General features: G+C 56.3%; 1 protein-coding gene across 11 annotated transcripts; it reads left to right on the top strand.

The window, feature by feature from the left end:
- Nucleotides 1–1,162: 1,162 nt before the first annotated feature.
- Nucleotides 1,163–21,216, top strand: ZMIZ2 (zinc finger MIZ-type containing 2). 11 transcript variants are annotated; one of them, XM_009242815.4, is made up of 19 exons: nt 1,163–1,258; nt 8,795–8,906; nt 9,032–9,146; nt 9,541–9,743; nt 9,972–10,155; nt 10,431–10,691; nt 11,863–12,042; nt 12,736–12,813; nt 13,010–13,178; nt 14,029–14,173; nt 14,275–14,485; nt 15,421–15,526; nt 15,802–15,959; nt 16,963–17,030; nt 17,485–17,553; nt 17,881–18,125; nt 18,713–18,882; nt 18,970–19,212; nt 20,038–21,216. In XM_009242815.4, exons 2-19 carry the CDS (start codon nt 8,857–8,859, stop codon nt 20,143–20,145), a joined length of 2,763 nt encoding a protein of 920 aa, XP_009241090.1. In that variant the 5' UTR covers nt 1,163–1,258; nt 8,795–8,856; the 3' UTR covers nt 20,146–21,216. The 11 variants fall into 11 exon arrangements, 10 of the variants coding, with proteins under 10 accessions (XP_009241090.1, XP_063582070.1, XP_002818034.1 ...); XM_063726001.1 differs by having other exon boundaries at nt 1,180–1,258; nt 9,637–9,743; XM_002817987.4 differs by lacking the exon at nt 1,163–1,258 and adding an exon at nt 1,473–1,618.
- Nucleotides 21,217–21,804: the final 588 nt, after the last annotated feature.

Here is a 21,804-nt window from a genome sequence, read left to right as displayed (position 1 = left end):
CTCTACTAAAACACACACACACACAAAATTAGCCGGGCGTGGTGGCGTGCCCCTGTAGTCCCAGCTACTCAGGAGGCTGAGGCAGGGGAATCGCTTGAACCTGGGAGGCGGAGGTTGCAGTGAGCCGAGATTGCACCACTGCACTCCAGCCTGGCGACAGAGTGAGACTCCGTCAAAAAAAAGAAGGGAAGGGAAGGGGAGGGGAGGGGAGGGAAGAAGGAAGGAAAGAAAGAGAGAGAGAAGGAAAGAAAAAAAAGAAAGAGAGAGAGAAAGAAAGAAAGAAAAAAGAAAGAGAAAGAAAGAAATTCTGACACATGCCACAACATGGATGGAAGTGAGGACACTGTGCTAACTAAAGTAAGACTGTCACAAAAAGACATATAATGTATGATTCCACTTATACGCGGTCCTTAGAGTAGTTTAATTTAGAGACAAAGCAGAATAGTGAATGCCAAAGGCTAGGAGGAGGAAAGAATGGGGAGCTAGTGTTTACTGGGTATGGAGTTTCCATTTGAGAAGATGAAAAAGTCCTGGAGACGGATGGTGGTTGCACAAGAATGTGAATGTACTTGGTGCCACAGAACTACACTTGGAAACAGTTAAGATGGTAAGTTTTACGTTATGTGTATTTTACCACAATTAAGAAAAATTAATTATGGGTAGTTGAGAGAATGTGGTCTTCCTCAACTTACGGTAGGAAAAGTCAAGAATAACTTAAAGGCTGATAATAGCATTTCAAAGGTCGAAACTGATGAGAGAGGCTATTCCATCAGGCTAGACTAGCTTAATAGTGACTTTTTCCAGGAGGAGAACCACTGGGAAGAGAGAACTGAGCAGTGAGGAAAGCGAACTTGTTAAGTTTGGTTTTCCGCTTTAACGAGGAGCTTCCGAAGTCCTTTAATAAGATCCCCTCCCAAAAGTGGCACCTTGGGTCTCTCCGTCTCCCAGTCGTGTCCCCGCCCGCCGGGCCAGAGCAATGGACTCCCTGGAGGCAGAGGCGGCGCCGGCGGGGCGGATGGGGGAAGGGCAAGGACTCACTCTTCCTTTCCTCCTCCGCCGGGGCCCACCCCGAGCCCTGGCCCCGCCCCGGCCCCCTGGCTCCGCCTCCTCCCGACCCCGCCCCGGCACCTTGGCCCCGCCTTCCACTCGGCCCCGCCCCGGCGTCTTGGCCCCGCCTCCGCCGCCCGGCCCCGCCCCGCTCCCGGCGGACTGCGAGCAGGAAGAGCGCGGTGGCTCTGCCGACGCCGCGTTCGGAAAGGTGTGGAGGGGGCTGAGGGCGCAGGTCGCGATCAGGCTGCGTCTCCTGCCCGCCCAGCCACCTGCGGCCCTGGCCCCACCCTGCCGCTTTGGGCCGCTCGGGCTCGCGGCCGCCCCCGCCCCGAGCGCCGGCTCGGGGCTCTGCTGCTCTGGCCTGGGAGGCGGGGCCGGCTGCGCGGCGTCATGCATATGCATGAGCGGCGCGGCGGCGGCTCCATTGTGCCCTCGGAGCGGGCGGCGGCGCGATGGCGCGGGTGGCGGCGGCCCCAGGGCGGCGGGCGGCGCGGAGGGCGGGCTGAGCGCATGGAGCGGCGCGGGCCGGGGGCCGCCACGGCGAGGGGCCGGGCCAGGCCGGGCGGAGGTGAGCGGGGCCCTGGGGGTGGCCCCTGGCAACGCCGCCCGCGGGCAGGTGCGGGCCGGCGGGGGCGGGCAGGTGCTGCAGGTGCGGGCCGGCAGGTGCGGGCGGGCAGGTGTAGCCGGTCGCCCGGGGCGCCCCAGTTTCGCTGCGGCGCCACGGTAGGGTTCACAGCTGGGCTGGGGCTCGAGGCTCTGCCGCCCACCTGCCGGCACCTGCCATGCGTGCGTCGTGGTCTTGGGCAGGCTCGGCCCCGTGGGCGTCAGGGTCGTCCAGCCCTCCCCTGAGTCTTTGTTGGAGGCTGGCCGAGGGGTGTAAGCGGCGCTCGGGGTTCTCCTGAGCGATGAAGGCTGGCCGGGCCTTCGCTCCAACCTGATCGTTCCTAGCTCTGGGGCCAGGCAGTCTCACCTACATGGTACGCCCCTCCGCTCCTACTTACGTGCCCACCAGCAGGGCGATGTGGGAGCCCTCTGAGGCCGTCACCTGCTCGCGGAGGAGCTGTTCCGCTCCTGGGCTGAACGACGCTGAGCTGCCAGCCCCCAGCTGCCAGTTTTGATGGGGACACCCCTTTCCAAACTGGACATAGTGAAGCTCAGGCGTGAGGATGCTCTGCTCCCCTGAGGTGCCTTGTCTTCCCTAGTGCCAGGTGTCCTTCACCGTGGCACCCCCACCCGGTGCCTTGTTTACCCCTCCACCTACCCTGTCTCTCCTCCCATTCCCTGGACCCTCTGCCCTGCAGTGTTCTGCCTCTCCTTCTCCCTAGGGTATCCTCTTTCCAGTATTACAGAATATCCATGGTGGTGTCTTTAATTTATGTCATCGCAGATTTCACAGGGACACACACAGAACATGTGACTTGGTCTGAGACCGTGGTGATTACGGATAGGATGGACACAGACTCACCACCAAGTTCTGGCAAGCTAGAACCAGAGGGCATCCCTTGATGCTTAGTGTGGAAACAGGAGAAGTGAAGGAATCTTAACTTCCAGGGGTACTGACCTCTAGCCCTTGTCATGCCCAGGGGATAGTTACAAGCTGGAAGTGTAAATGAAGAGAACAAGCAGGTGACAGTTGCCAGTGTAGATTTCTGAAGGACAGGCCTAAGATGTTTGGGGAGCATCCTGATTATTGGGATTGAGCTCCCAAGGGCTGATGACATGAAGGTGGTCATGTGTCCTCAGTCCTAGGATGCCACCAGATATCCATCTTACACATTGTAAACTGATGCCAGGTTAAGGTTGTCCCTTCAGCTGTTCACTGAAATGTCTTATGCCTGGGCCATTGCTTATTCCTGGACTTTTTGATGAACTCTGCATCCTGACTTAGCCCCACGCTTAAGACAGTTTAGTACTGTGGCCTTACAGGTAGAGGGGGCAGGACTTTCAGCTACTGCACATGTGAGTACCCCACTTTTTGCTACCAAGGACCCCGCTCCTGCCCCATTCCAGAGCCATCATTTCTTCAAGACCCTTTGACTCCATTGTCACCTGGGTTGGATCCTGACCCTGTAATCTTGGAGACAGTGAGTCCTGATTTGTGACCTATTGAGAAGGGTTGCCTGCCACAGGGCCCACTTGCTGGTCCTGCTCCTAGCTGACTAGGCAGGCAGAGAGGTGGCATGGAACAAGGCTCAGGAAGTCAACCAGGAGACTTGGGGGTGCAGCTACTCTGGGACACTCGGGGAAGAGAGGTCTGGGTAGTGAGTTCGGTAACTCTGTCTAGAGGAAGATGTGATCTGACCCCCGAGAAAGGCTTGTGGCCCTCTAGACTGACCTTGTCCATCTCTCAAGGGGTCCTAGCTTCCAGCTGGACTTAGTTTACAAGGAAAGCGCCAGGCACTAAGACCCTTGGTGGGCATCGGCCTTGCGTGATCTGGGATCCAGATTCAAGGCTCCAGGCTTGTTCCCAACCCAGACTCAAAGCCAGGAGATGGGAAGAGGATCTGCACACACACAACGCAGAACACTTCCCTATGATCAGGGGCACAGGGTCAAGGATACCAGACCTGGAGACTGGAAGTCTTTTCAGAGAGACTGTCCTCAGAGAGGAGACCAGAGGCATGAGTTTGGGTCGGCAGGAAATCCCCCTGTGCAGTGAAGAGTAAGCTCAGAGGGAACTGGAAATCTTTGTGGTCTCTGTCCACAGCAGAGAAGCATCAGGGGTGGAATTCCCCAGGCTCATGTGACATAGGAGCCTGCTGTGGGCTCCTCCCCTCCTTGTACCTGCCCTGTGCCCCTTCTCCCCAGCTCACTGCATTTCCTAGATCTGAGGCTCTCAAACTACAGTTCCTGGACCAGCAGCAGTACTAGCTGCAAACTTGTTAGAAATTCTGGGCTTAGGCCCCAGCCCATCCTACTGACTTCAGGTGGGGCTGGGCAGCCTGTCATCACCAGCTGCAAGCTGGTTTTGATGTGCTGCAGTTGGGGAGCTGCTTCCCTAGGTGACCTAAAATGAGGCAGTGCTGCACGGAGTGCTGCCTGCACTTTGAGGCCTTTGACCAGGGGCGGGGGAGGGGCACATCTGCTTGCCTGCCAGATTCCCTCCCTGTTCTTCTTGGGACAGCAAAGTGGCCAGCCAACCCAACCAGCTTTCTGGTGGGGAAGGATTGTCACAGCAGTTCTGTGGAGACAGAAGGCTGGTGGTAGCAGTTGTATTGTAATTAAACTTTTTATTTTGAAATTATTGGCTGGACACGGTGGTGCTCACCTCTAATCCCAGCACTTTGGGAGGCCGAGGTGGGCGGATCACTTGAGGTCAAGAGTTCAAGACCAGCCTGGCCAACATGGCGAAACCTCATCTCAACTAAAAATACAAAAATTAGCCAGGCATGGTGGTGTACACCTGTAGTCCAGTTACTCAGGAGGCTGAGGCAGGAGAATCGCTTGAACCTGGGAGGCGGAGTGAGCCGAGATCGTGCCACTGCACTCCAGCCTTGGTGACAGAGCAAGATTCCATCTCAAAAAAAAAAAAAAAAATTAAAGATTCATGTGCATTATAAGAAATGACACAGAGAGATTTATTCTGTCCTTTACCCAGTTTCCCCCAATGGTAACATCTTGGAAAACTAGTGCAACATTGCACCAGGACACTACGTTGATACAGTAAAGAGGTTATAGCCTGTTGCCTTCTTTTTTTTTTTGAGATGGAGTTTCACTCTTGCTGCCCAGGCTGGAGTGCAGTGGTGCCATCGGCTCACTGCAACCTCCACTTCCCGGGTTCAAGTGATTCTCCTGCCTCAGCCTCCTGAGTAGCTGGGATTACAGGCGCCCACCACTATGCCTGGTTAGTTTTTGCCCAGCTAATTCCTATGTTTTTAGTAGAGATGGGGTTTCACCATGGTGGCTAGGCTGGTCTCGAACTCCTGACCTCAAATGATCCGCCCACTTCAGCCTCCCAAAGTGCTGGGATTACAGGTGTGAGCCACGGTGCCCAGCCTGTTGCCTTGTTATATTCACGCCCACCTTCCTCCTGCCAAAATTATAGAAATGGAGAAGAGATTAGTACCTTTCTCTTTACCCCCACATTTAACCCCTGGCGATCACCAATCTGTTCTCCATTTCCCTAATTTTGGTGTGTCAAGAATGCTAAATAAAGGAATCGTACACCGTGTAGCCTCTTGGGATTGGCTTTTCCACTGAGCATTAATTCTCTGGAGATTAATCCAGGTTGTTGCATATATCAGTAGTTCATTCCTTTATATTGCATCCAGGCTATGGATGTACCACCGTTGATTTAACTATTCATCCATTGAAGGACATCTGGGCTGTTTCCATTCCATGGCTATTACAAATAAAGCAGTTATAAACATTTGTGTACAGGTTTTTATGTAAACATAAGTTTTCATTTCTCTGAGATAAATGTGTACAAGTGCTGTTGCTGGGTCATAGTAGGGTAGCTGCTTCCTTAGTTCCATATGATACGGCCAGACTGTTTTCCAGAGTGGCTGTACATTTTACATTCCCACTAGTAATGTGTGAGAGATCCAGTTTCTCCTTGCCAGCATTTAGTGATGTCACTATTTTTTATTTTAGCCATTCTGATGGATGTATAGTGATATCTCACTGTGGTTTTAATTTGCATTTCCCCACTGACTAGTGATGCTGAGCATCTTTTCTTATGCTTATTTGCCATCTGTATATTCTCTTTGGCAAAGTGTCTCTTTGTGTTTTTTGCTTATTTTCTAATTGGAGTTTTTAATTTTAATTTTTTTTTTTTTTAGTTTTGAGAATTCTTTTTTTGTTTTGTTTTGTTTTTTAAATCATGGTTCACTCTGTCATCCAGGCTAGAGTACAGTCACATGATCATGTCTCACCCCAGCCTCCACCTTCTGGGGTCAAGTGATTCCCCCACTGCAGCCTCCTGAAAAGCTGGGACCACAGGTGCATGCCACCACGCCCAGCTAATTTTTAAATTTCTTGAGGAGACGGGGGTCTCACTCTGTTGCCCAGACTGGTCTTGAACTCCTGGGCTCAAGCAGTCCTCCTGCCTCGGCTTCCCAAAGTGCTGGGATTATAAGTGTGAGCCACTGTGCCTGGCTGAGAATTCTTTATATGTTCTAGATACTAGTCCTTCGTTGGATATGCAGCTTGCAAATATTTCTCCTGGCCTGTAACTTATCTTTTCATCCTCTTAAGAGGGCCTTTCACGAAGGAAAAATTTTAATTTTGATGAAGTCCAGTTTATCATTTTTTTTCTTTTATGGATCATGCCTTTGGTATCAGGTCTAAGAGCTCTTTGGCCTAGATCGCAAAGATTTTATCCTATGTATTTTCCTGAATATTTTATAGATTTATGTTTTACAGTTAAATCTATAAACCATTTTGAGTTACTTTCTGTATAAGGTGTGAAGTTTAGGTGTTTTTTGTTTGTTGTTTTGATGCCCAGTTGCTTCATTGTCCCAGCACCATTGGTTGGAAAGGCTGTCCTTCCTCCTTTGAATTGCTCTTGCGCCTTTGTCAGACATCGTTTGGGCCTATTTGTGCAAATCAATTTCAGATGCTCTGGTCTCACCTGTTGGCCCATGGTTCTGTTCCCCTGTTGGTACCACACAGTTTTGATTACCATATCTATATTCTAAGTCCTAAAATCTGTGTATGGCTGCTCAAGTCCCCACCCAGCAGCTCTGGGGAGGAGTTTCTGGCTGTTGGCAGGTTCCTCTGTCCCCCAACATCACTATTCCTGAGTCAGGCTATGGGACTGGGATTGCCACCCCTACCTTGCCTGGCTGGGCCATCTCAGCTCCCAGGCCTGTTCTTGCCCAGAGTCCAGGTGCCTGGAGCTTTCTGGAGCCATCAGCCCCTGGTTTTCCTCACCCCTGCTTCCTGGGCAGGACTTGGTCTGGGGGAGCAAGGGGAGGAGCCTATGGGCCGGGAATCAAGTCTTGCCTCCCCTGAGGGTGTGAGGAAGTCCAGAACACTGCCCTCTCCCTCTTCCCTAATTGGTACCCCCCAGTCCCAGTGCTCGGTGATGGGAAGATCCAGTGAAAGGCCACATGCTTAGACTCCCCAGGCAGAGCTCAGCTCTACTTCTCACCTGTTCTGGGGCCCTGGGCACACAGCTCGCCCTCAGAATCTCCAGGTCTATATTTTGAGGGGTGAGGCTGTTCCTACCTCCATTGGTGAGGCTCTCGGTCAGCACAAGAAATGGCTGCCTAGATGAATGCGGGGCCACCCTCTCCTGGGGCAGGGAGAGGTCATGTGAGTGCTGCGATGGCAGGATGGCACCAGTGGTCAGCACACCTCAGGTGGCATGTCTGTGTGTGTGGCAGCCTTGTAGGCTCTAAAAGGGAGTAGTATCCAAGGCGAGCATGCCTGGGGACTCCTGAGAAACAGCTGAAGCGGCCTCTCCTGTGCTGCAGCCAGTGTTCCTCTGTGGATAGCCCAGGCAGGCAGAGGTGGACATGGCAGGTGGTCCTGGGAGTGTCAGGACCCAGGGTAGTGCCAGTGAGGGCCCTTCAGGGACAGTCCAGGGGCAGGCCCCCAGGGGATGTCTGGGCCTGCTTTGGTAAGGGGCTTGCTTGTGGCAGTGTTGGAAGGCGTGGCACTCGGAAGCAGCCTGAAGGTGTGGTCACTTCCGTGGCTTGTTTACTAAATGGGGAGAGCAAACTTAGCGTGGCACGTAGAAGTCCCATGGTGCCAGCACTGTGGTCCTGCAAGCGTCCTCCCTGACACACCCCCTCTGCTGCTCTGTCCTGAGCACCAGGTCACTGGTATCCACTCAGCCCTATCTTGCAGAGTCACTTCAGTGTCCCCCCAGCCCCTTTCTTAGAAACACTGGCCAAGTCGCAGTCCCTGCCAGGTCTGTGGGTGCCCACCCTCCATCTATTGTGCTGTGTGACCGTGCCCTCTCCTGGGGGTGTCATGGATGGGCCATTGGGTCTGCCTGCCTGGCCCTTATGACCATATCAGCCTCAGGCAGCCCCCACTTGGTGGAATCTGGGTCAGTTCTGAGGTCCCCTGGTCTGGAGCCCTTCTACTACCCTAAGGAGGGCCTTCTTGTTGGGAGGGGCTGCTAGCCAGAGCCCAGGTTACTGGCCCCACACCCCATTTCAGGAGGTATCCTGCATGTCGCTCCCCAAGGCCGGGATGGAGAGTTGTTGGTTGACCACTGCACTCCTGTGATCCCTGCACCCCTGCGCTCTCCTCCTTGGCTTTCTCAGCCCCTGGCCTCCAGAATCACCTATGCCCCTAGCTGGGCTACTCAGGGTAGACAAGACCTTGAGGAGGGAGTCTCCTCACCTCCACTGGCCCCCTGTCCTTCACCCCAGGGCCTTCTGTGGGGTTACTGACTACTGGCTCCTCTCTAAACCCCAGTTTCCACGGGGTAGCTAGGATTGTCTCTGGCTTTATAAGGATAGCCAGGCCTTGGTGTGGGCGGGAGAGTGGGGAAAGTATTTGGAATCAGGAAGTCCATCTTTAGGGTTGATCCAGGGACTCTGGGTGGCAGGGCCTGGGTCAGAAAGGGTTCATGCTGGCCTCCAGGCTGGATTTGTGGGGGCAGACCCTCACCAGAGTGGGTGGGGTGGGTCAGTACTAGGCCCCTCCACTGCCTTGCCTGCCATCAGAGCCCAGGGGTCCCTTATTGAGAAAGAGGTGGGGCCTGCTGGCACCGGGGTCCCTCCACCCTGCTGAAAGGGTCTCCTGGCTGCATCTCAGCTAACATCCCTTCCTTCCTGTCGGGCAGCCAGAGCAACTGAGTTCCAGATAAAAACTGTCAGACCCGGCCTGTAGGCTGCTCCATTGCCAATGAACTCCATGAACCCCATGAAACCTGCCCTGCCCCCTGCGCCACACGGGTGAGTGTGGGCTCCTCTGCCCACCCCTCAGGCCCTGGGGTTGGGGGTGGCATTTCTGGAAGATCCTAGACTCTTGGACACCAATGGCTTCCTGACCCAGGCCTCAGCAGCCTCTTTCCCTGCAGTGATGGTTCATTCGCATACGAGTCTGTGCCTTGGCAACAAAGCGCCACTCAGCCGGCTGGATCGCTGTCCGTGGTCACTACTGTGTGGGGAGTTGGCAACGCGACACAGAGCCAGGTAAGCACCCACTGGCGCCCCACCCCTGAGCAGACAGAGCCTCCCAGCACTTGGCAGTGCTTAGTGCCTCCTCAGAGCTCTGAGAGACAAAGAGGCTGAGAGGTGAGGACAGAGAGGCTGAGGCATGACATGAGGATGGGGCCTCCTGAGTTCCTTAAGTCTTTGGACACTGGTTCTCTTTCCACACCTGCTGTGGGATTTTCTTCTCCTGTCTTCACCTAGCCTTCACAAAATGCCCCAACCTACCTGTGGACAGCTGCTTTCCCTGCTTCCCTTGCTATACCCTGTCTCCCCCAACCCACTTGCCAGGCCTGTTGGTTTCTAGCACTTTGGAGCTGCTGCATGAAGCACGTTGTTTGGCTGGTTCCCTTTGGTGATTCCTGCTTCCTCATAGGTTTTGGGGAACCCCATGGGCCCTGCAGGGAGTCCCTCTGGCAGCTCCATGATGCCTGGTGTGGCAGGGGGCAGCTCCGCCTTGACCTCCCCACAGTGCCTGGGACAGCAGGCGTTTGCTGAAGGCGGCGCCAACAAGGGCTACGTGCAGCAAGGCGTGTACAGCCGCGGGGGCTACCCTGGGGCCCCCGGCTTCACCACCGGGTAAGCAAGTCCCCTCACCTGGCAGGTATGCTAGGAGCCATCAATCTGGCAGGCACCTCAGAACTGTGGCGCTGATCAGCTGGACGTTCCCTCTCTGCTTCCTGACAGCTGTAGTGGAGGGTCTAGAAAGAATGGGCTCCCCCTGGGTGCTGCATGCCTCTGGGGTGAGCACGGTCCTGGCCCTCATGAGCCCACGCAGACAGCGTGGCAATCCTGTGTCTCCTGCAGGTATGCAGGCGGCCCGGGGGGCCTGGGCCTCCCTTCACATGCTGCAAGACCCTCCACTGACTTCACACAAGCGGCAGCTGCTGCGGCTGTGGCTGCTGCGGCAGCCACTGCCACCGCCACAGCCACAGCCACCGTGGCTGCTCTCCAGGAGAAGCAGAGCCAGGAGCTGAGCCAGTATGGAGCGGTGAGCCCCCCTCAGCAGCTCCTCCCATGTGGCAGCCAGCCTGAGGGCCTGGGAGGAGGTACTCAGCCAGACAGTGGGCTCCAGGGACAAGCATGGAATATGCCAGGGCTCATGAAGCCAGTAAAAGAGAGATGTGTGGGAAGGAGTGAGGGTCTGAGGGGAGAGGTTTCTGGGGTGTCTTGTGAAAGGGTATGGTGCCCACATGGGTGGTATGCCTATCTTTTGGAGCCCTTTGTGGGTGGGATCTGGACCATTCTTCTTTTTTCTCTTCCTAGATGGGGGCCGGACAGTCTTTTAACAGCCAGTTTCTGCAGCATGGAGGTCCCCGGGGGCCTAGTGTCCCCGCTGGCATGAACCCCACTGGCATAGGAGGGGTGATGGGCCCCTCTGGCCTCTCCCCCTTGGCTATGAACCCCACCCGGGCAGCAGGAATGACACCCTTGTATGCAGGGCAGCGTCTGCCCCAACATGGGTATCCTGGGCCTCCTCAGGCCCAGCCACTGCCCCGACAGGGGGTCAAGAGAACCTACTCTGAGGTGAGTGTCCAGGTCACCTAGTTTGGGGCCTTGGGTACCAACTCCCTCACCCAGGCACTCTTTAGAGCTGTGGTAAAGAGCAGGCTTCTGGCCGGGCGTGGTGGCTCACGCCTGTAGTCCCTGCACTTTGGGAAACCAAGGAGGGTGGATCCCTTGAGCTCAGGAGTTTGAGACCAGCCTGGGCAACATGGTGAAACCGTGTCTCTACAAAAATTAGCCTGGTGTGGTGGCATGTGCCTGTAGTCATAGCTACTTGGGAGGCAGAGGTGGGAGGATCGCCTGAACCAGAAAGTTGAGGGTGCAGTTAGCTGTGATCGCTCCCCTGCACTTCAGACTGGGCAACAGGAGTGAGACCCTGTTCGAAAAAAAAAAAAAAAAGCAAAAGCCGGGCACGGTGGCTCATGCCTGTAATCCCAACACTTTGGGAGGCTGAGGCAGGTGGATCACTTGAGGTCAGGAGTTCAAGACCAGCCTGGCCAATGTGGTGAAACCCCATCTCTACTAATAATACAAAAAATTAGGCCGGGCACGGTGGCTCACGCCTGTAATCCCAGCACTTTGGGAGTCCAAGGCGGGTGGATCACGAGGTCAGGAGTTCAAGACCAGCCTGGCCAGCATGGTGAAACCCCATCTCTAATAAAAATACAAAAAGCATTAGCTGGGCGCGTGGTGGCGGGCGCCTGCAGTCCCAGCTACTCGGGAGGCTGAGGCCGGAGAATTGCTTGAACCCAGCAGGCAGAGGTTGCAGTGAGCTGAGATCACGCCACTGTACTCCAGCCTGGGTGACAGAGTGAGACTCCATCTCAGAAAAAAAAAAAAAAAAAAAAATTAGCCGGGCGTGGTGGTGTGCACCTGTAATCCCAGCTACTTGGGAGGCTGAGGCAGGAGAATTGCTCGAACCCAGGAGGTGGAGGCTGCAGTGAGCCAAGATTGCACCACTGCACTTCAGCCTGGGCGACAGAGTGAGACTGTCTCAAATTTAAAAAAAAAAAAAAAACAGGCTTCTGCATGTGAGAACTGCCTGTGCCTGACAGTGTCACAGCAGGATCTTCAAGGGAACCAGGAAATCTCCATTCCCCCAACCCTGCCACACATGAGACTCCACTTTCCTTCTGGAACCAGCTCCCCTGATGCCTTTTTTCTCCCCTCGGGCATTTTGCCTCTTGTTCAGGTGTATCCAGGGCAGCAGTATCTGCAAGGAGGCCAGTATGCACCCAGCACCGCCCAGTTTGCGCCCAGCCCTGGGCAGCCCCCTGCCCCCTCCCCTTCCTACCCTGGGCACAGGCTGCCCCTGCAGCAGGGCATGACCCAGTCCCTGTCCGTGCCCGGCCCCACGGGACTGCATTACAAGGTAGGGCAGGCTCCTCTAGGCCCTGTGCTGGGCTCCATGCTGAGTGCTGTGGGACAGGGGACCTTGGGGCAGTCCTGTCCTCGAGAGCGACAGGGTGGCTAAACGGGCCAGCAGGATGTGTAGGTCCATGTGTGCTCATGGACCACAGCTCTACAGGAGATGGCGGGTGTGGGGTGGGGGCATTCTGACCAGTGCAGGAGCTGCTCCTGGAGTTTGGGATCCAGTTCTGAAAGGACCCTCTACAAGAGTCATACATCTCAGGGGTATCCCGTGCAGGGAACAGCAGGCGGGCACCCAAAACATTTGAACGTTCTTTACGGAAAAGTGTCCTCATTCTTTCTGCTTGCTGCAGAGAAATCCAGTGAGAGGACAGGCCCTCGCTGCTGGCCATGCACCCTTTCTGGGTACATGGGCAGAGCGCACCTCTCTGGGAGCCTGGGTGTGCTGGGTGGTGCAGCTTGGGGGAGGAGAGGAGGAGGGCTTAGCGTGCCTTTGTCTTTTCAGCCCCTCCAACCTGTTTGATCATTTTCCTCTGTGGCTATGATTGCTTTAAGTAGTGTTACTTGTAGATTATTTGGAAAATACAAGAGAGTGTAAAGAAGACCATGTATGGTGGGCTTCTAGGGTCAGGTCCAGGGGGCCCGGCAGGGGTCAGGCTGGAGCCCCAGGTGCATGCAGTTTTCTCTCCCGCAGCCCACAGAGCAGTTCAACGGGCAGGGCGCCAGCTTCAACGGGGGCAGCATCAGCTACAGCCAACCTGGCCTGAGTGGGGTAGGGGGCCTGGCCGGGAGGATGGGCCGGGAGGCTCACCGGGTGGGCATATGGAGAGAGGGCGACCGGGCAGGCACCCGTGGGGCTGCCTCCTGTCCACCTCTATTATCATGGTTCCCAGTGGGTGCGCCGTGAACAGACTCCACTCCCATCCACCCTGGCAATCTGCCTTGACTGTTTGTGCTCAACCCTACAGCCTACCCGTTCCATCCCGGGCTATCCCAGTTCCCCACTGCCAGGGAACCCCACGCCACCCATGACCCCAAGCAGCAGCGTCCCTTACATGTCACCAAGCCAAGAGGTCAAGTCTCCCTTCTTGCCTGATCTCAAGCCCAACCTCAACTCCTTGCACTCATCGCCCTCTGGTAAGTCTGTCCACTCTTGGGACAACGGGGTGACAAGGCCAGGGTGGGCATGGGGGAATCACAGGACTCCAGAGAGTCCTGTAGGAGCTTGGGGGACAGGTGGTGGCTTCCATATCCCTAAGAAAAGGGCTGGGTGTGGTGGCTCACACTTGTAATCCCAGCACCTTGGGAGGCTGAGCACAAGAGTTCAAGGTTACCGTGAGTATGATCTTGCCACTGCACTTCAACCTGGGTCCCAAAGCAAGACCCTGTCTTAAAAAGAAAAAAAGGCCAAGGATTCCATCTTCTTAAAGACAAGTCGCTTAGTGCCAAGCCTTCACCTTTTTGTTCTGTTTGTGGCTTTCTTTGCAAAGGAGGCTGTGGCTCTTCTCTCCCCTGCGCACAAAATGTTGTATGTAATTTCAGGGGATTTATGAACCCCGGAAGCCTATTCCAGGGAGACCACAGCAGCAGAAGTTGGGATCGCAGAACTCTAAACGGAGCTGTAGGGCAATTGCAGGAGGCCCTCACACACCTTGGCCTCCCAGTCTCTCTGAAAGCACTGGAAACACCTTTTGTCTGGGTTGGGGACATGTTCCCCTATTATGGTTTAGGGGACACTGGGCTGGGCTGCTGAGGCAGGAGGCAAGACAGAACATCATGACCGAATGCCCAGGCCTCAGGAGAGATGCTGCCCGTGGCCCCAGCCGCAGGGCACCACTCAGGCCTGCCAAGCAGTGCCTGACAGGAGGGGCTCCCTTCACCAAGGTCCCTGCTGGGAAGGTGGCTGGGGAGCCGCTGCCCTCCTTGAGTGGCACAAGACGCTCTGGCTGGGGCAACCCAGCTCACAGCCAGTGGCCTCTGCTCCCAGGAAGCGGGCCTTGTGACGAGTTGCGGCTGACCTTCCCTGTGCGCGATGGGGTGGTCCTGGAGCCCTTCCGCCTGCAGCACAACCTGGCTGTAAGCAACCACGTCTTCCAGCTGCGAGACTCAGTCTACAAGACGCTGATAATGAGGTGAGCTCCGCCTGGCCCCCACCTGACCCCCACGAGGCTCTGTTCCTCCTCCCACACTCTCAGGGCCCGTTTTCTGGGTGTCCACCCATCTTCCTAAGCAGGCCTGACCTGGAGCTGCAATTCAAGTGCTACCACCACGAGGACCGGCAGATGAACACCAACTGGCCAGCCTCGGTGCAGGTCAGCGTCAATGCCACGCCGCTCACCATCGAGCGTGGCGACAACAAGACCTCGCACAAGCCACTCTACCTGAAGCATGTGTGCCAGCCAGGCCGCAACACCATCCAGATCACCGTCACCGCCTGCTGCTGCGTGCGTGTCCTGCGCCGAGGGGGCGGTGCCGTGGGGTGGGGCGGGGTGTGGGCGGGGCCTGGCCCAGCGGCGCAGTGGGAGCGGAGCCAGGACATGGGCGGGCCGGGCTGCAGCACCATCATCAGATCATGCCTCCGCCTGCTGTTTTGCTGCCCACCGCCTGCTGTAGCATGTGTGCCCCCTTGGGGGGTGGAGAGCAGGACGTGGAGGCATTATTATTTCAGAAAAATGCATTGCTTCTCTTTGTTACTGCCTTGTATTTCCATTTTAAACTGTCATCCTTGCCCTTTAGGAAAGTGATCCAGTAATACACCCTAGCTGTTTTCCAGTTAGAATAAATTGACTAGATTTGATGCTCACATTAATTATGTAAGAGAAACCAGGATATGCGGAAAGCTCATGGAGCTCGGAGTCCCCAGCTGATCAAGCATTACCGGTTCTAGCAAGCATCAGGGTCACCCTTGGGCTAGAGGAGAAAGACATGGCTTATGAGTGCACTAGTCAGCCTGGGCGTGAGGGCCTTGGGGATGGGTTGGCCACACACCACATTCTCTGGGATGTGGCAGATGTCAACACAGACCCAGCATCTGTGACTGTGGATATGCAAGCAGGGGGAACGTTCAAGGAGACTTGAGGTGATTCTCTTCATGGAGAGGTGGTGACTGGGCAATGGTTAGACCGGCAGGATGCCCAGCACAGCTGTAGAGATGGGTACAAGTGTGGGCAGGGCACCGAGGCCAGGAAAGGCAGCTGGATTGGACCAAGCCACTGAGGAGTTTTGCTGGCTGACCCCTCACCCCCAGCTCACCCTGGCCTCAGCCTTGTCCCTCCCCCACCTGGCAGCCCCTGACACACACACCCCAGCACACCCTTTACCTGGCCAGGGTGGCCCCTGGCCCAAGTACCCCCGATGACATCCTCCCTTTGTATTGCAGTCCCACCTCTTCGTGCTGCAGCTAGTGCACCGCCCGTCCGTCCGCTCGGTGCTGCAGGGCCTCCTCAAAAAGCGCCTCCTGCCTGCTGAGCACTGCATCACCAAGAGTGAGTGGCCTCTGCCCCTCAGCTGCCAGGCAGCCATCTCCATTCTGTGTGGCCCATGCTCAAGCCCAACAGTCCTCCTTGTGGGCACCTCCTCATGTCACACCAGGCCTTCTCCTTGGACAGGTGGCTCTGCAGTAGGGGCAGTGGTTAGCTCCAGGTGGCCCCTCAGAGCTGTCAGTGGGTCAGTGACTGGGTCCCTGCCTCGTTGGCATCCCCATTCACACCTCCCCATCTTGGGGACCCTTTACTCAAGTCCTTTACCTTGTTGATGTCAGTAAAGCGAAACTTCAGCAGCGGCACCATCCCTGGCACCCCTGGGCCCAACGGAGAGGACGGGGTGGAGCAGACAGCTATCAAGGTGTCCCTGAAGTGCCCCATCACCTTCCGCAGGATCCAGCTCCCCGCCCGAGGTCATGACTGTCGCCACATACAGGTAGGTGGTTACTGCAGAGTCTTGCCGGAATTTGCTGCTGCTGAAATATCTTGAGTTGATACACCAGCGTCATTCTCTGGACAGACGTGAACTCTGAGTGCCTTGGCTGTCAGGCTGACAGGACAGGCCTCCCACACCAAGGAGGCAGGTGGGCCTGGCCCCCACAAGACTAGGCTATTTTTTCTTCCAAATACAATTATCATTTTACTAACTTTTTTACTGCCTGCTTCATTCATGGGTTCAAGTTTTGAAAGGCATAAGATTGCAGGGTCCAGTCTTCCTCCCCTACCCCCAAGGGTGACCATCGTTAGCGTCTGTTTTTGCAGAAATACTCTGGGTATGGACAAGTAGACGCACAGCCCACTGTCTCTGTGGTTACATAGTGGTCCCTATTGCACAAACTGCTCTGTGCTGTCGTTTTTCTTCTTTTAACACCACGTTCTGAGGCTGGGCGCGGTGGCTCATGCCTGTAATCCCAGCACTTCGGGAGGCCAAGGTGGGCGGATCGAGGCAAGGAGTTGAGACCAGCCTGGCCAGCATGGTGAAACCCTATCTCTACTAAAAATACAAAAATTAGCTGGGGCATGGTGGTGTGTGCCTGTAATCCCAGCTACTCAGGAGGCTGAGGTAGGAGAATCGCTTGAACCTGGGAGGCGGAGGTTGCAATGAGCTGAGATCGAGCCACTGCATTCCAGCCTGGGCGACAGAGCGAGACTCTGTCTCGAAACAAAACAAAAACACCATGTTCTGGAAGTGGGTCCCAGTCAGCACAGCTGCCCAATTCTTGCTTTGGCCACATGGCATTCCAGTCCCAGTGAGAGCTGTTTGGGCTGTTCCCAACCTTGATCCATTAGAATGATGTTGCAGTGAAAACCTGGTACATGCAGTATCTCAGTTATGCATGTAAATAAGTCACACATTCCTGAAAATGGATTACAGAGTGACCAGGTTTTCCCTGTCCTACCCACAGTGAGAAACTGACTTTCTCCCCATCTCTCTACAGTGCTTTGACCTGGAGTCATACCTGCAGCTCAACTGTGAGCGGGGGACTTGGAGGTGTCCTGTGTGCAAGTGAGTCTCAGATGCAGCATGTGATAGGGGAGGGGCTGGTGCTTTTAGAGGCTTTCATGGGTGAAACCTCCAACAACATCATCAAAGACACGAGCCTGGTGGGAGAAGTCACTGCATGGACTGGGATTGTGCAGCTCAGCGCAGAGAGCTCGTATAGAGTGGCCTCATGCAGGGTCATCTCATGCAGTCACCTTGTGCAGAGTCACTTCACACAGGGTCACCACATGCACAGGATCACCTCGTATTTTCACCTCACACAAGGGTCAGTCGCACAGGGTCACCTGGTACTGTCACCTCACACAGGGTCAGCTCACACAGAGTTACCTTGTTCAGTTGCCTCACACAGGATTGCCTCATGCAGGGTCACAGCTGACAGGGCTGAGAAATGAGAGGGCCTGTGCCCAGGACAAGGTTGTGCAAGGTCTCTGAGCTGTGTCCCTTTTTTTCACCACAGCAAGACAGCTTTGCTGGAGGGCCTGGAGGTGGACCAGTACATGCTGGGCATCCTGATTTACATTCAGAAGTAAGCATCCTCTTCCTGTGATCCCCGCATCTGTGGCCACTGGAGGGCAGCCCCAGGACGTGTCGGGGGATGTCCCTTGCCAAGTGCAGCCTTCCAGCCTCTTTCCGGCATGGAGCAGGCTGGATTCCAGGCCAGAGACAGCGTGTGTGTCCTACCTGAGTGTTGGTGCTGGGCCCAGCTTCCTGCTCTATGTGGAAGGTGCTGGGTGGAAGCAAGCATTTGAGTGGGGGAACCTGCCTGGAAACTTAGCCCAGGGCTGGGAGGGGCAGTGGGTGCCGGGCCAGCAGCAGGCCAGGAGGTAACCATTCCCCACCTGACCCTGCCCAGCTCTGACTATGAGGAGATCACCATCGACCCCACGTGCAGCTGGAAGCCAGTGCCCGTGAAGCCTGACATGCACATCAAGGAGGAGCCGGACGGGCCGGCACTGAAGCGCTGCCGCACCGTGAGCCCCGCCCACGTGCTCATGCCCAGCGTGATGGAGATGATCGCCGCCCTGGGCCCCGGCGCTGCCCCCTTTGCCCCCCTGCAGCCCCCCTCAGTCCCTGCCCCCAGCGACTACCCTGGCCAGGGTAAGTACAGCAAGCTAGCCTTGAACCTCAGATGACCCTGGGCATATGGCTCCTTTCCCCAGATCAGTCTCCTCACCTGCAAGAATGTGGCTGTGCAGGTCACACACCTAGGTTATCAGTGTTTCCACACAAAACATGCCTCGGGGGCACCTCCAGCCCTTCCCATCTCAGGGAGGTGGCAGTGAAGGCACAGTCTCGGCTATGGTCCCAGGAAACAGACAGTGGGGCCTCCACTCTTCCTTCCCCCTGTTTGGATTAAGGGGCTCCTGGCTGGAACACCTCACAGGACTGGCCCCATCTGGGGCCCCCCTCTGGGACCCACCTCACACGCGTGGTGCATTTGTTTGTGGCTGCTCCCATTCCTATAACCTCCGAGACCTTCACTCCTAGGAATGTCCCAAGGCCAATTCCCTTGGCAGCAATGAGAAGAAATGCCCTTTTCCAAATAGCGACTTCTGCAAAACCCGCTGTTGTTTGTGGGTGAGCACTGCAAGTCCCACCCATGCCACAGCCAGCCTCCCTCCTGGCCCCTCTGCCAGCGGTGGCCTTCCCTAGCCCTCACCCAGGCCCCGACTCTCCTCTCACAGGTTCCAGCTTCCTGGGGCCTGGAACTTTCCCTGAGTCCTTCCCACCCACCACGCCCAGCACCCCAACCCTTGCTGAGTTCACCCCGGGGCCACCCCCCATCTCCTACCAGTCTGACATTCCCAGCAGCCTCCTGACTTCAGAGAAGTCTACCGCCTGCCTCCCAGGCCAGGTCAGTGCCATGCCGAGAGGCCAAGGGGCCCTGTCTCCCCAGGGGAGCCCCTGAGCTGTTTTAACAAGTTCTTCTCTCTGTCTTCAGATGGCACCAGCAGGTCACCTGGACCCGACTCACAATCCTGGGACACCAGGACTACACACCTCCAACCTTGGGGCCCCTCCAGGTCCCCAGCTGCACCATTCAAACCCTCCCCCAGCGTCCCGGCAGTCCTTGGGCCAAGCGAGCTTAGGACCTACGGGCGAACTGGCCTTCAGTCCTGCCACAGGCGTGATGGGGCCCCCCAGCATGCCTGGAGCCGGGGAGGCCCCAGAACCAGCTCTGGATGTGAGTACCAGGCCCCATGCTGGGGAGTGCGTGGGAGCCAGGGCTAGAGGTGGTGTGTCTGTTCCAGGTGCATTCTGGAAGGGAAGACAGTGACCCCTCAGAGAGCCGGTCAGATAAGGTCATCTAAATGCAGCTTTCGTTCATGAGTTAGATACCTGGGTAGCTGTGGGTGGGATGCGATGTACCACATTTGTGTTCATGAGGGGCCTGGATTCCGTACGGGTGGACGCAGAGTCCTCAGAGGAGACTGCACTGGAAGCTGACAGCACGGTCCTTAGAGTCAAATTTCGTCTGTCCATTTGCTCAGTAGCCCTGGGTCTTGACTCACAGGTAGAATGGGAGTGCAAGCTCAGTACATGAAAGACAGAACTGACTGTCCCTGGACCATAATAGAAACCCATTGAAGTTCAACATGAAAAAAGTTAGGAAGAACAGCTCCAAGCAGAAAATCCAAGGGGTGTGGAATTCCACCACCAGCATTCACCTTGGGGCATCACGGTGGGGATCCCCACACAGGCTGATGCACAGAGGGAGTGTGGGGTGGCTGCACTCCCTCACATCCCGTTTCCTAGTGGTATTGAACAGCATGTTGCGAGCTGTTCTGGCCCCCGAGCAACCTTGCAGGGAGGTCCCAGGGGGTGGCGTGTGCCTCTTTGAGCACATGCAGGCCTATGGTGGGGCCCTGCACCCAGCCTGTGTGTGAGGAGGGGCTGCTCAGCATCCCCACTGTGCCTGGAGACAGGGCCGGGATGTGGTGACAGGATGGTCACTCAGGTGTGGCCAGTCAGTGACCAAAGCTGCTAACATAGTTCACTTTGTCCTCAGCTGCTCCCAGAACTGACCAACCCTGATGAGCTACTGTCCTACTTGGGCCCACCCGACCTCCCTACGAACAACAATGACGACCTGCTCTCTCTGTTTGAGAACAACTGATCCTGTGTTTACCCCAAGCCCGGCGGGGACACGCTCACAGATGTCACCACAGCCCTGCCCTTCATGCCCAGCCCCATGGGACACCCGGTGGTCTTTCCCAAACCTCCCCCAAAACACACCTGGAGCCAGAGCCTTCTGCCGCCAGCCCTGCCCCTGAATTGGAAGCAGCCCTGTGCTTGATTGGAGGGGCTCCCAGGCCGGCAGCCCTCACCACCTCCCTCTACCAAGCCTGCTGCTGCAGAACGGTTTTTGCTGAGGTGCCCCTGCCCAGCCCTGTCCAGCTTTGTCAACATACACATCTCACGCCCCTGGCCTCACAGCCTCACACCTTGTCCTTCCACCCCTGCCTGCCCCCACCCAGCCTGCTTCTCGTCCAGCATTGATCCTTCTGTTTCAACAACTCCTCCACTGGGCAGAGCTGGGCATCTGGCAGGGCTGGCTCTGTCCCCTGGGCCTTTGGCTCTAGTGGCCCCTGTGCCCAGCAGTCCAGCTCTTGGAACCTCGCTGAATGGCAGCCTCTTGGGGGCCTGGAGCTCTGGCAGCCCAGCCGTGTGTGGTGTCAGGTTCCTCTCCCCACCCCAGCTTCAAGCAGAGGCCTCGGGGTGGGGGAGCTACAAAGCACAACAATGTACATAGTGTAGAAACACTAACAGCTGAGAGAGGGGAGCCAGCTGTCCAGCCAGCATGTTCCTGTTGTACAGCCGGGTCTCCCTGTGCGCTCTGCTCCTTCCCATGTGCAGACAGATCAGGGAGGAACCTCCAGTGGGTGGGGGACAGTGAGCTTCGGCCCGGCCGAGGTAGGTGGGTGGGCTCTCAGATTCAGCTCTGTGTAAAGATTCTCTAGCGGGCTGCGCTCCCAAGTTCCCCTTCTCTGTGAAAGTGAAGAATTAGTACAGCTGTGTTTTTTAAAGCCACCTCTCCGTCTCCACCCCATGGGCCCACACCCAGGTGGGGGAGGAGGAAGCCACTGCATCTGTTGGCTCAGGGCCCCAGCCTGTGCGAGCAGGGCGCCCGGGCTGTTGTGTCTCCTGTCTGTGCCGATCTCTATTAAAGGACTCCCTCTTGGTGGGCCTGGCCGAGTCCCTCCTTCGTGCTCCCAGGGACTATTTTCTCCCCTGTAAGCCAGCGACCTGCCTAAAGCTTGGGCGTCTGTGCCTGCAAAGCTTGTGCAGGACCTGGGGGCCAGGTCGACCTTCAAGTGGCTTTTGGGGCCCCAGGTTGAGCTCTGGATGTTTCAAGCCAAGGCTCAGCTATTCCAGCCCCATAGTAAATTTCCTTTTCCCTGGAATTTTCCAAGTTGGCTTCAGCTGAAGAGCTGTTTTGTGAAGCGTCCCAGGTTTGCCCAGGAGAGACATTTGCCACTATGTCACCTTATCTGGGCTTGCCCTGGGGCACTGAGACAGTTGTTTGGCAGCCCCAGCCCAGCCAGGGGCTCATCCTTCTCAGCTCTTTTCCCTGGGAGGCTCTGCTTGTCACTTCCCAGAGATTGCAGAGGTGTGTCCTGCCTACCATCTGCCTGTCCAGCTTGGTGGGGGTCCGGGTCACCCTTTCCTCCAGTCCTGGGCCCCATCCTTGAGGGCCTTCCCAGCCAGCCAGCAGGAGAGGCAAGAACTGGAGGAACATAGGAACCTAGGGGAGGAGGGGAGCGCTGGGCATCCT

The sequence above is a fragment of the Pongo abelii genome, chromosome 6, assembly GCF_028885655.2.
Source record: "Pongo abelii isolate AG06213 chromosome 6, NHGRI_mPonAbe1-v2.0_pri, whole genome shotgun sequence".
Taxonomy (NCBI): Eukaryota; Metazoa; Chordata; class Mammalia; order Primates; family Hominidae; genus Pongo; species Pongo abelii.
The sequence above is the reverse complement of the archived record's forward strand: the minus strand, read 5'-3'. Positions and strand labels throughout refer to the sequence as shown.

Excerpts from the sequence above, each read along its gene's own strand:
- ZMIZ2 (XM_009242815.4), top strand. The coding sequence starts at position 8,857 with ATGAACTCCATGAACCCCATGAAACCTGCCCTGCCCCCTGCGCCACAC. Across the intron at positions 12,043-12,735 it reads CCACGGGACTGCATTACAAG|CCCACAGAGCAGTTCAACGG; the intron begins GTAGGGCAGGCT and ends TCTCTCCCGCAG. Across the intron at positions 13,179-14,028 it reads CTTGCACTCATCGCCCTCTG|GAAGCGGGCCTTGTGACGAG; the intron begins GTAAGTCTGTCC and ends CTCTGCTCCCAG.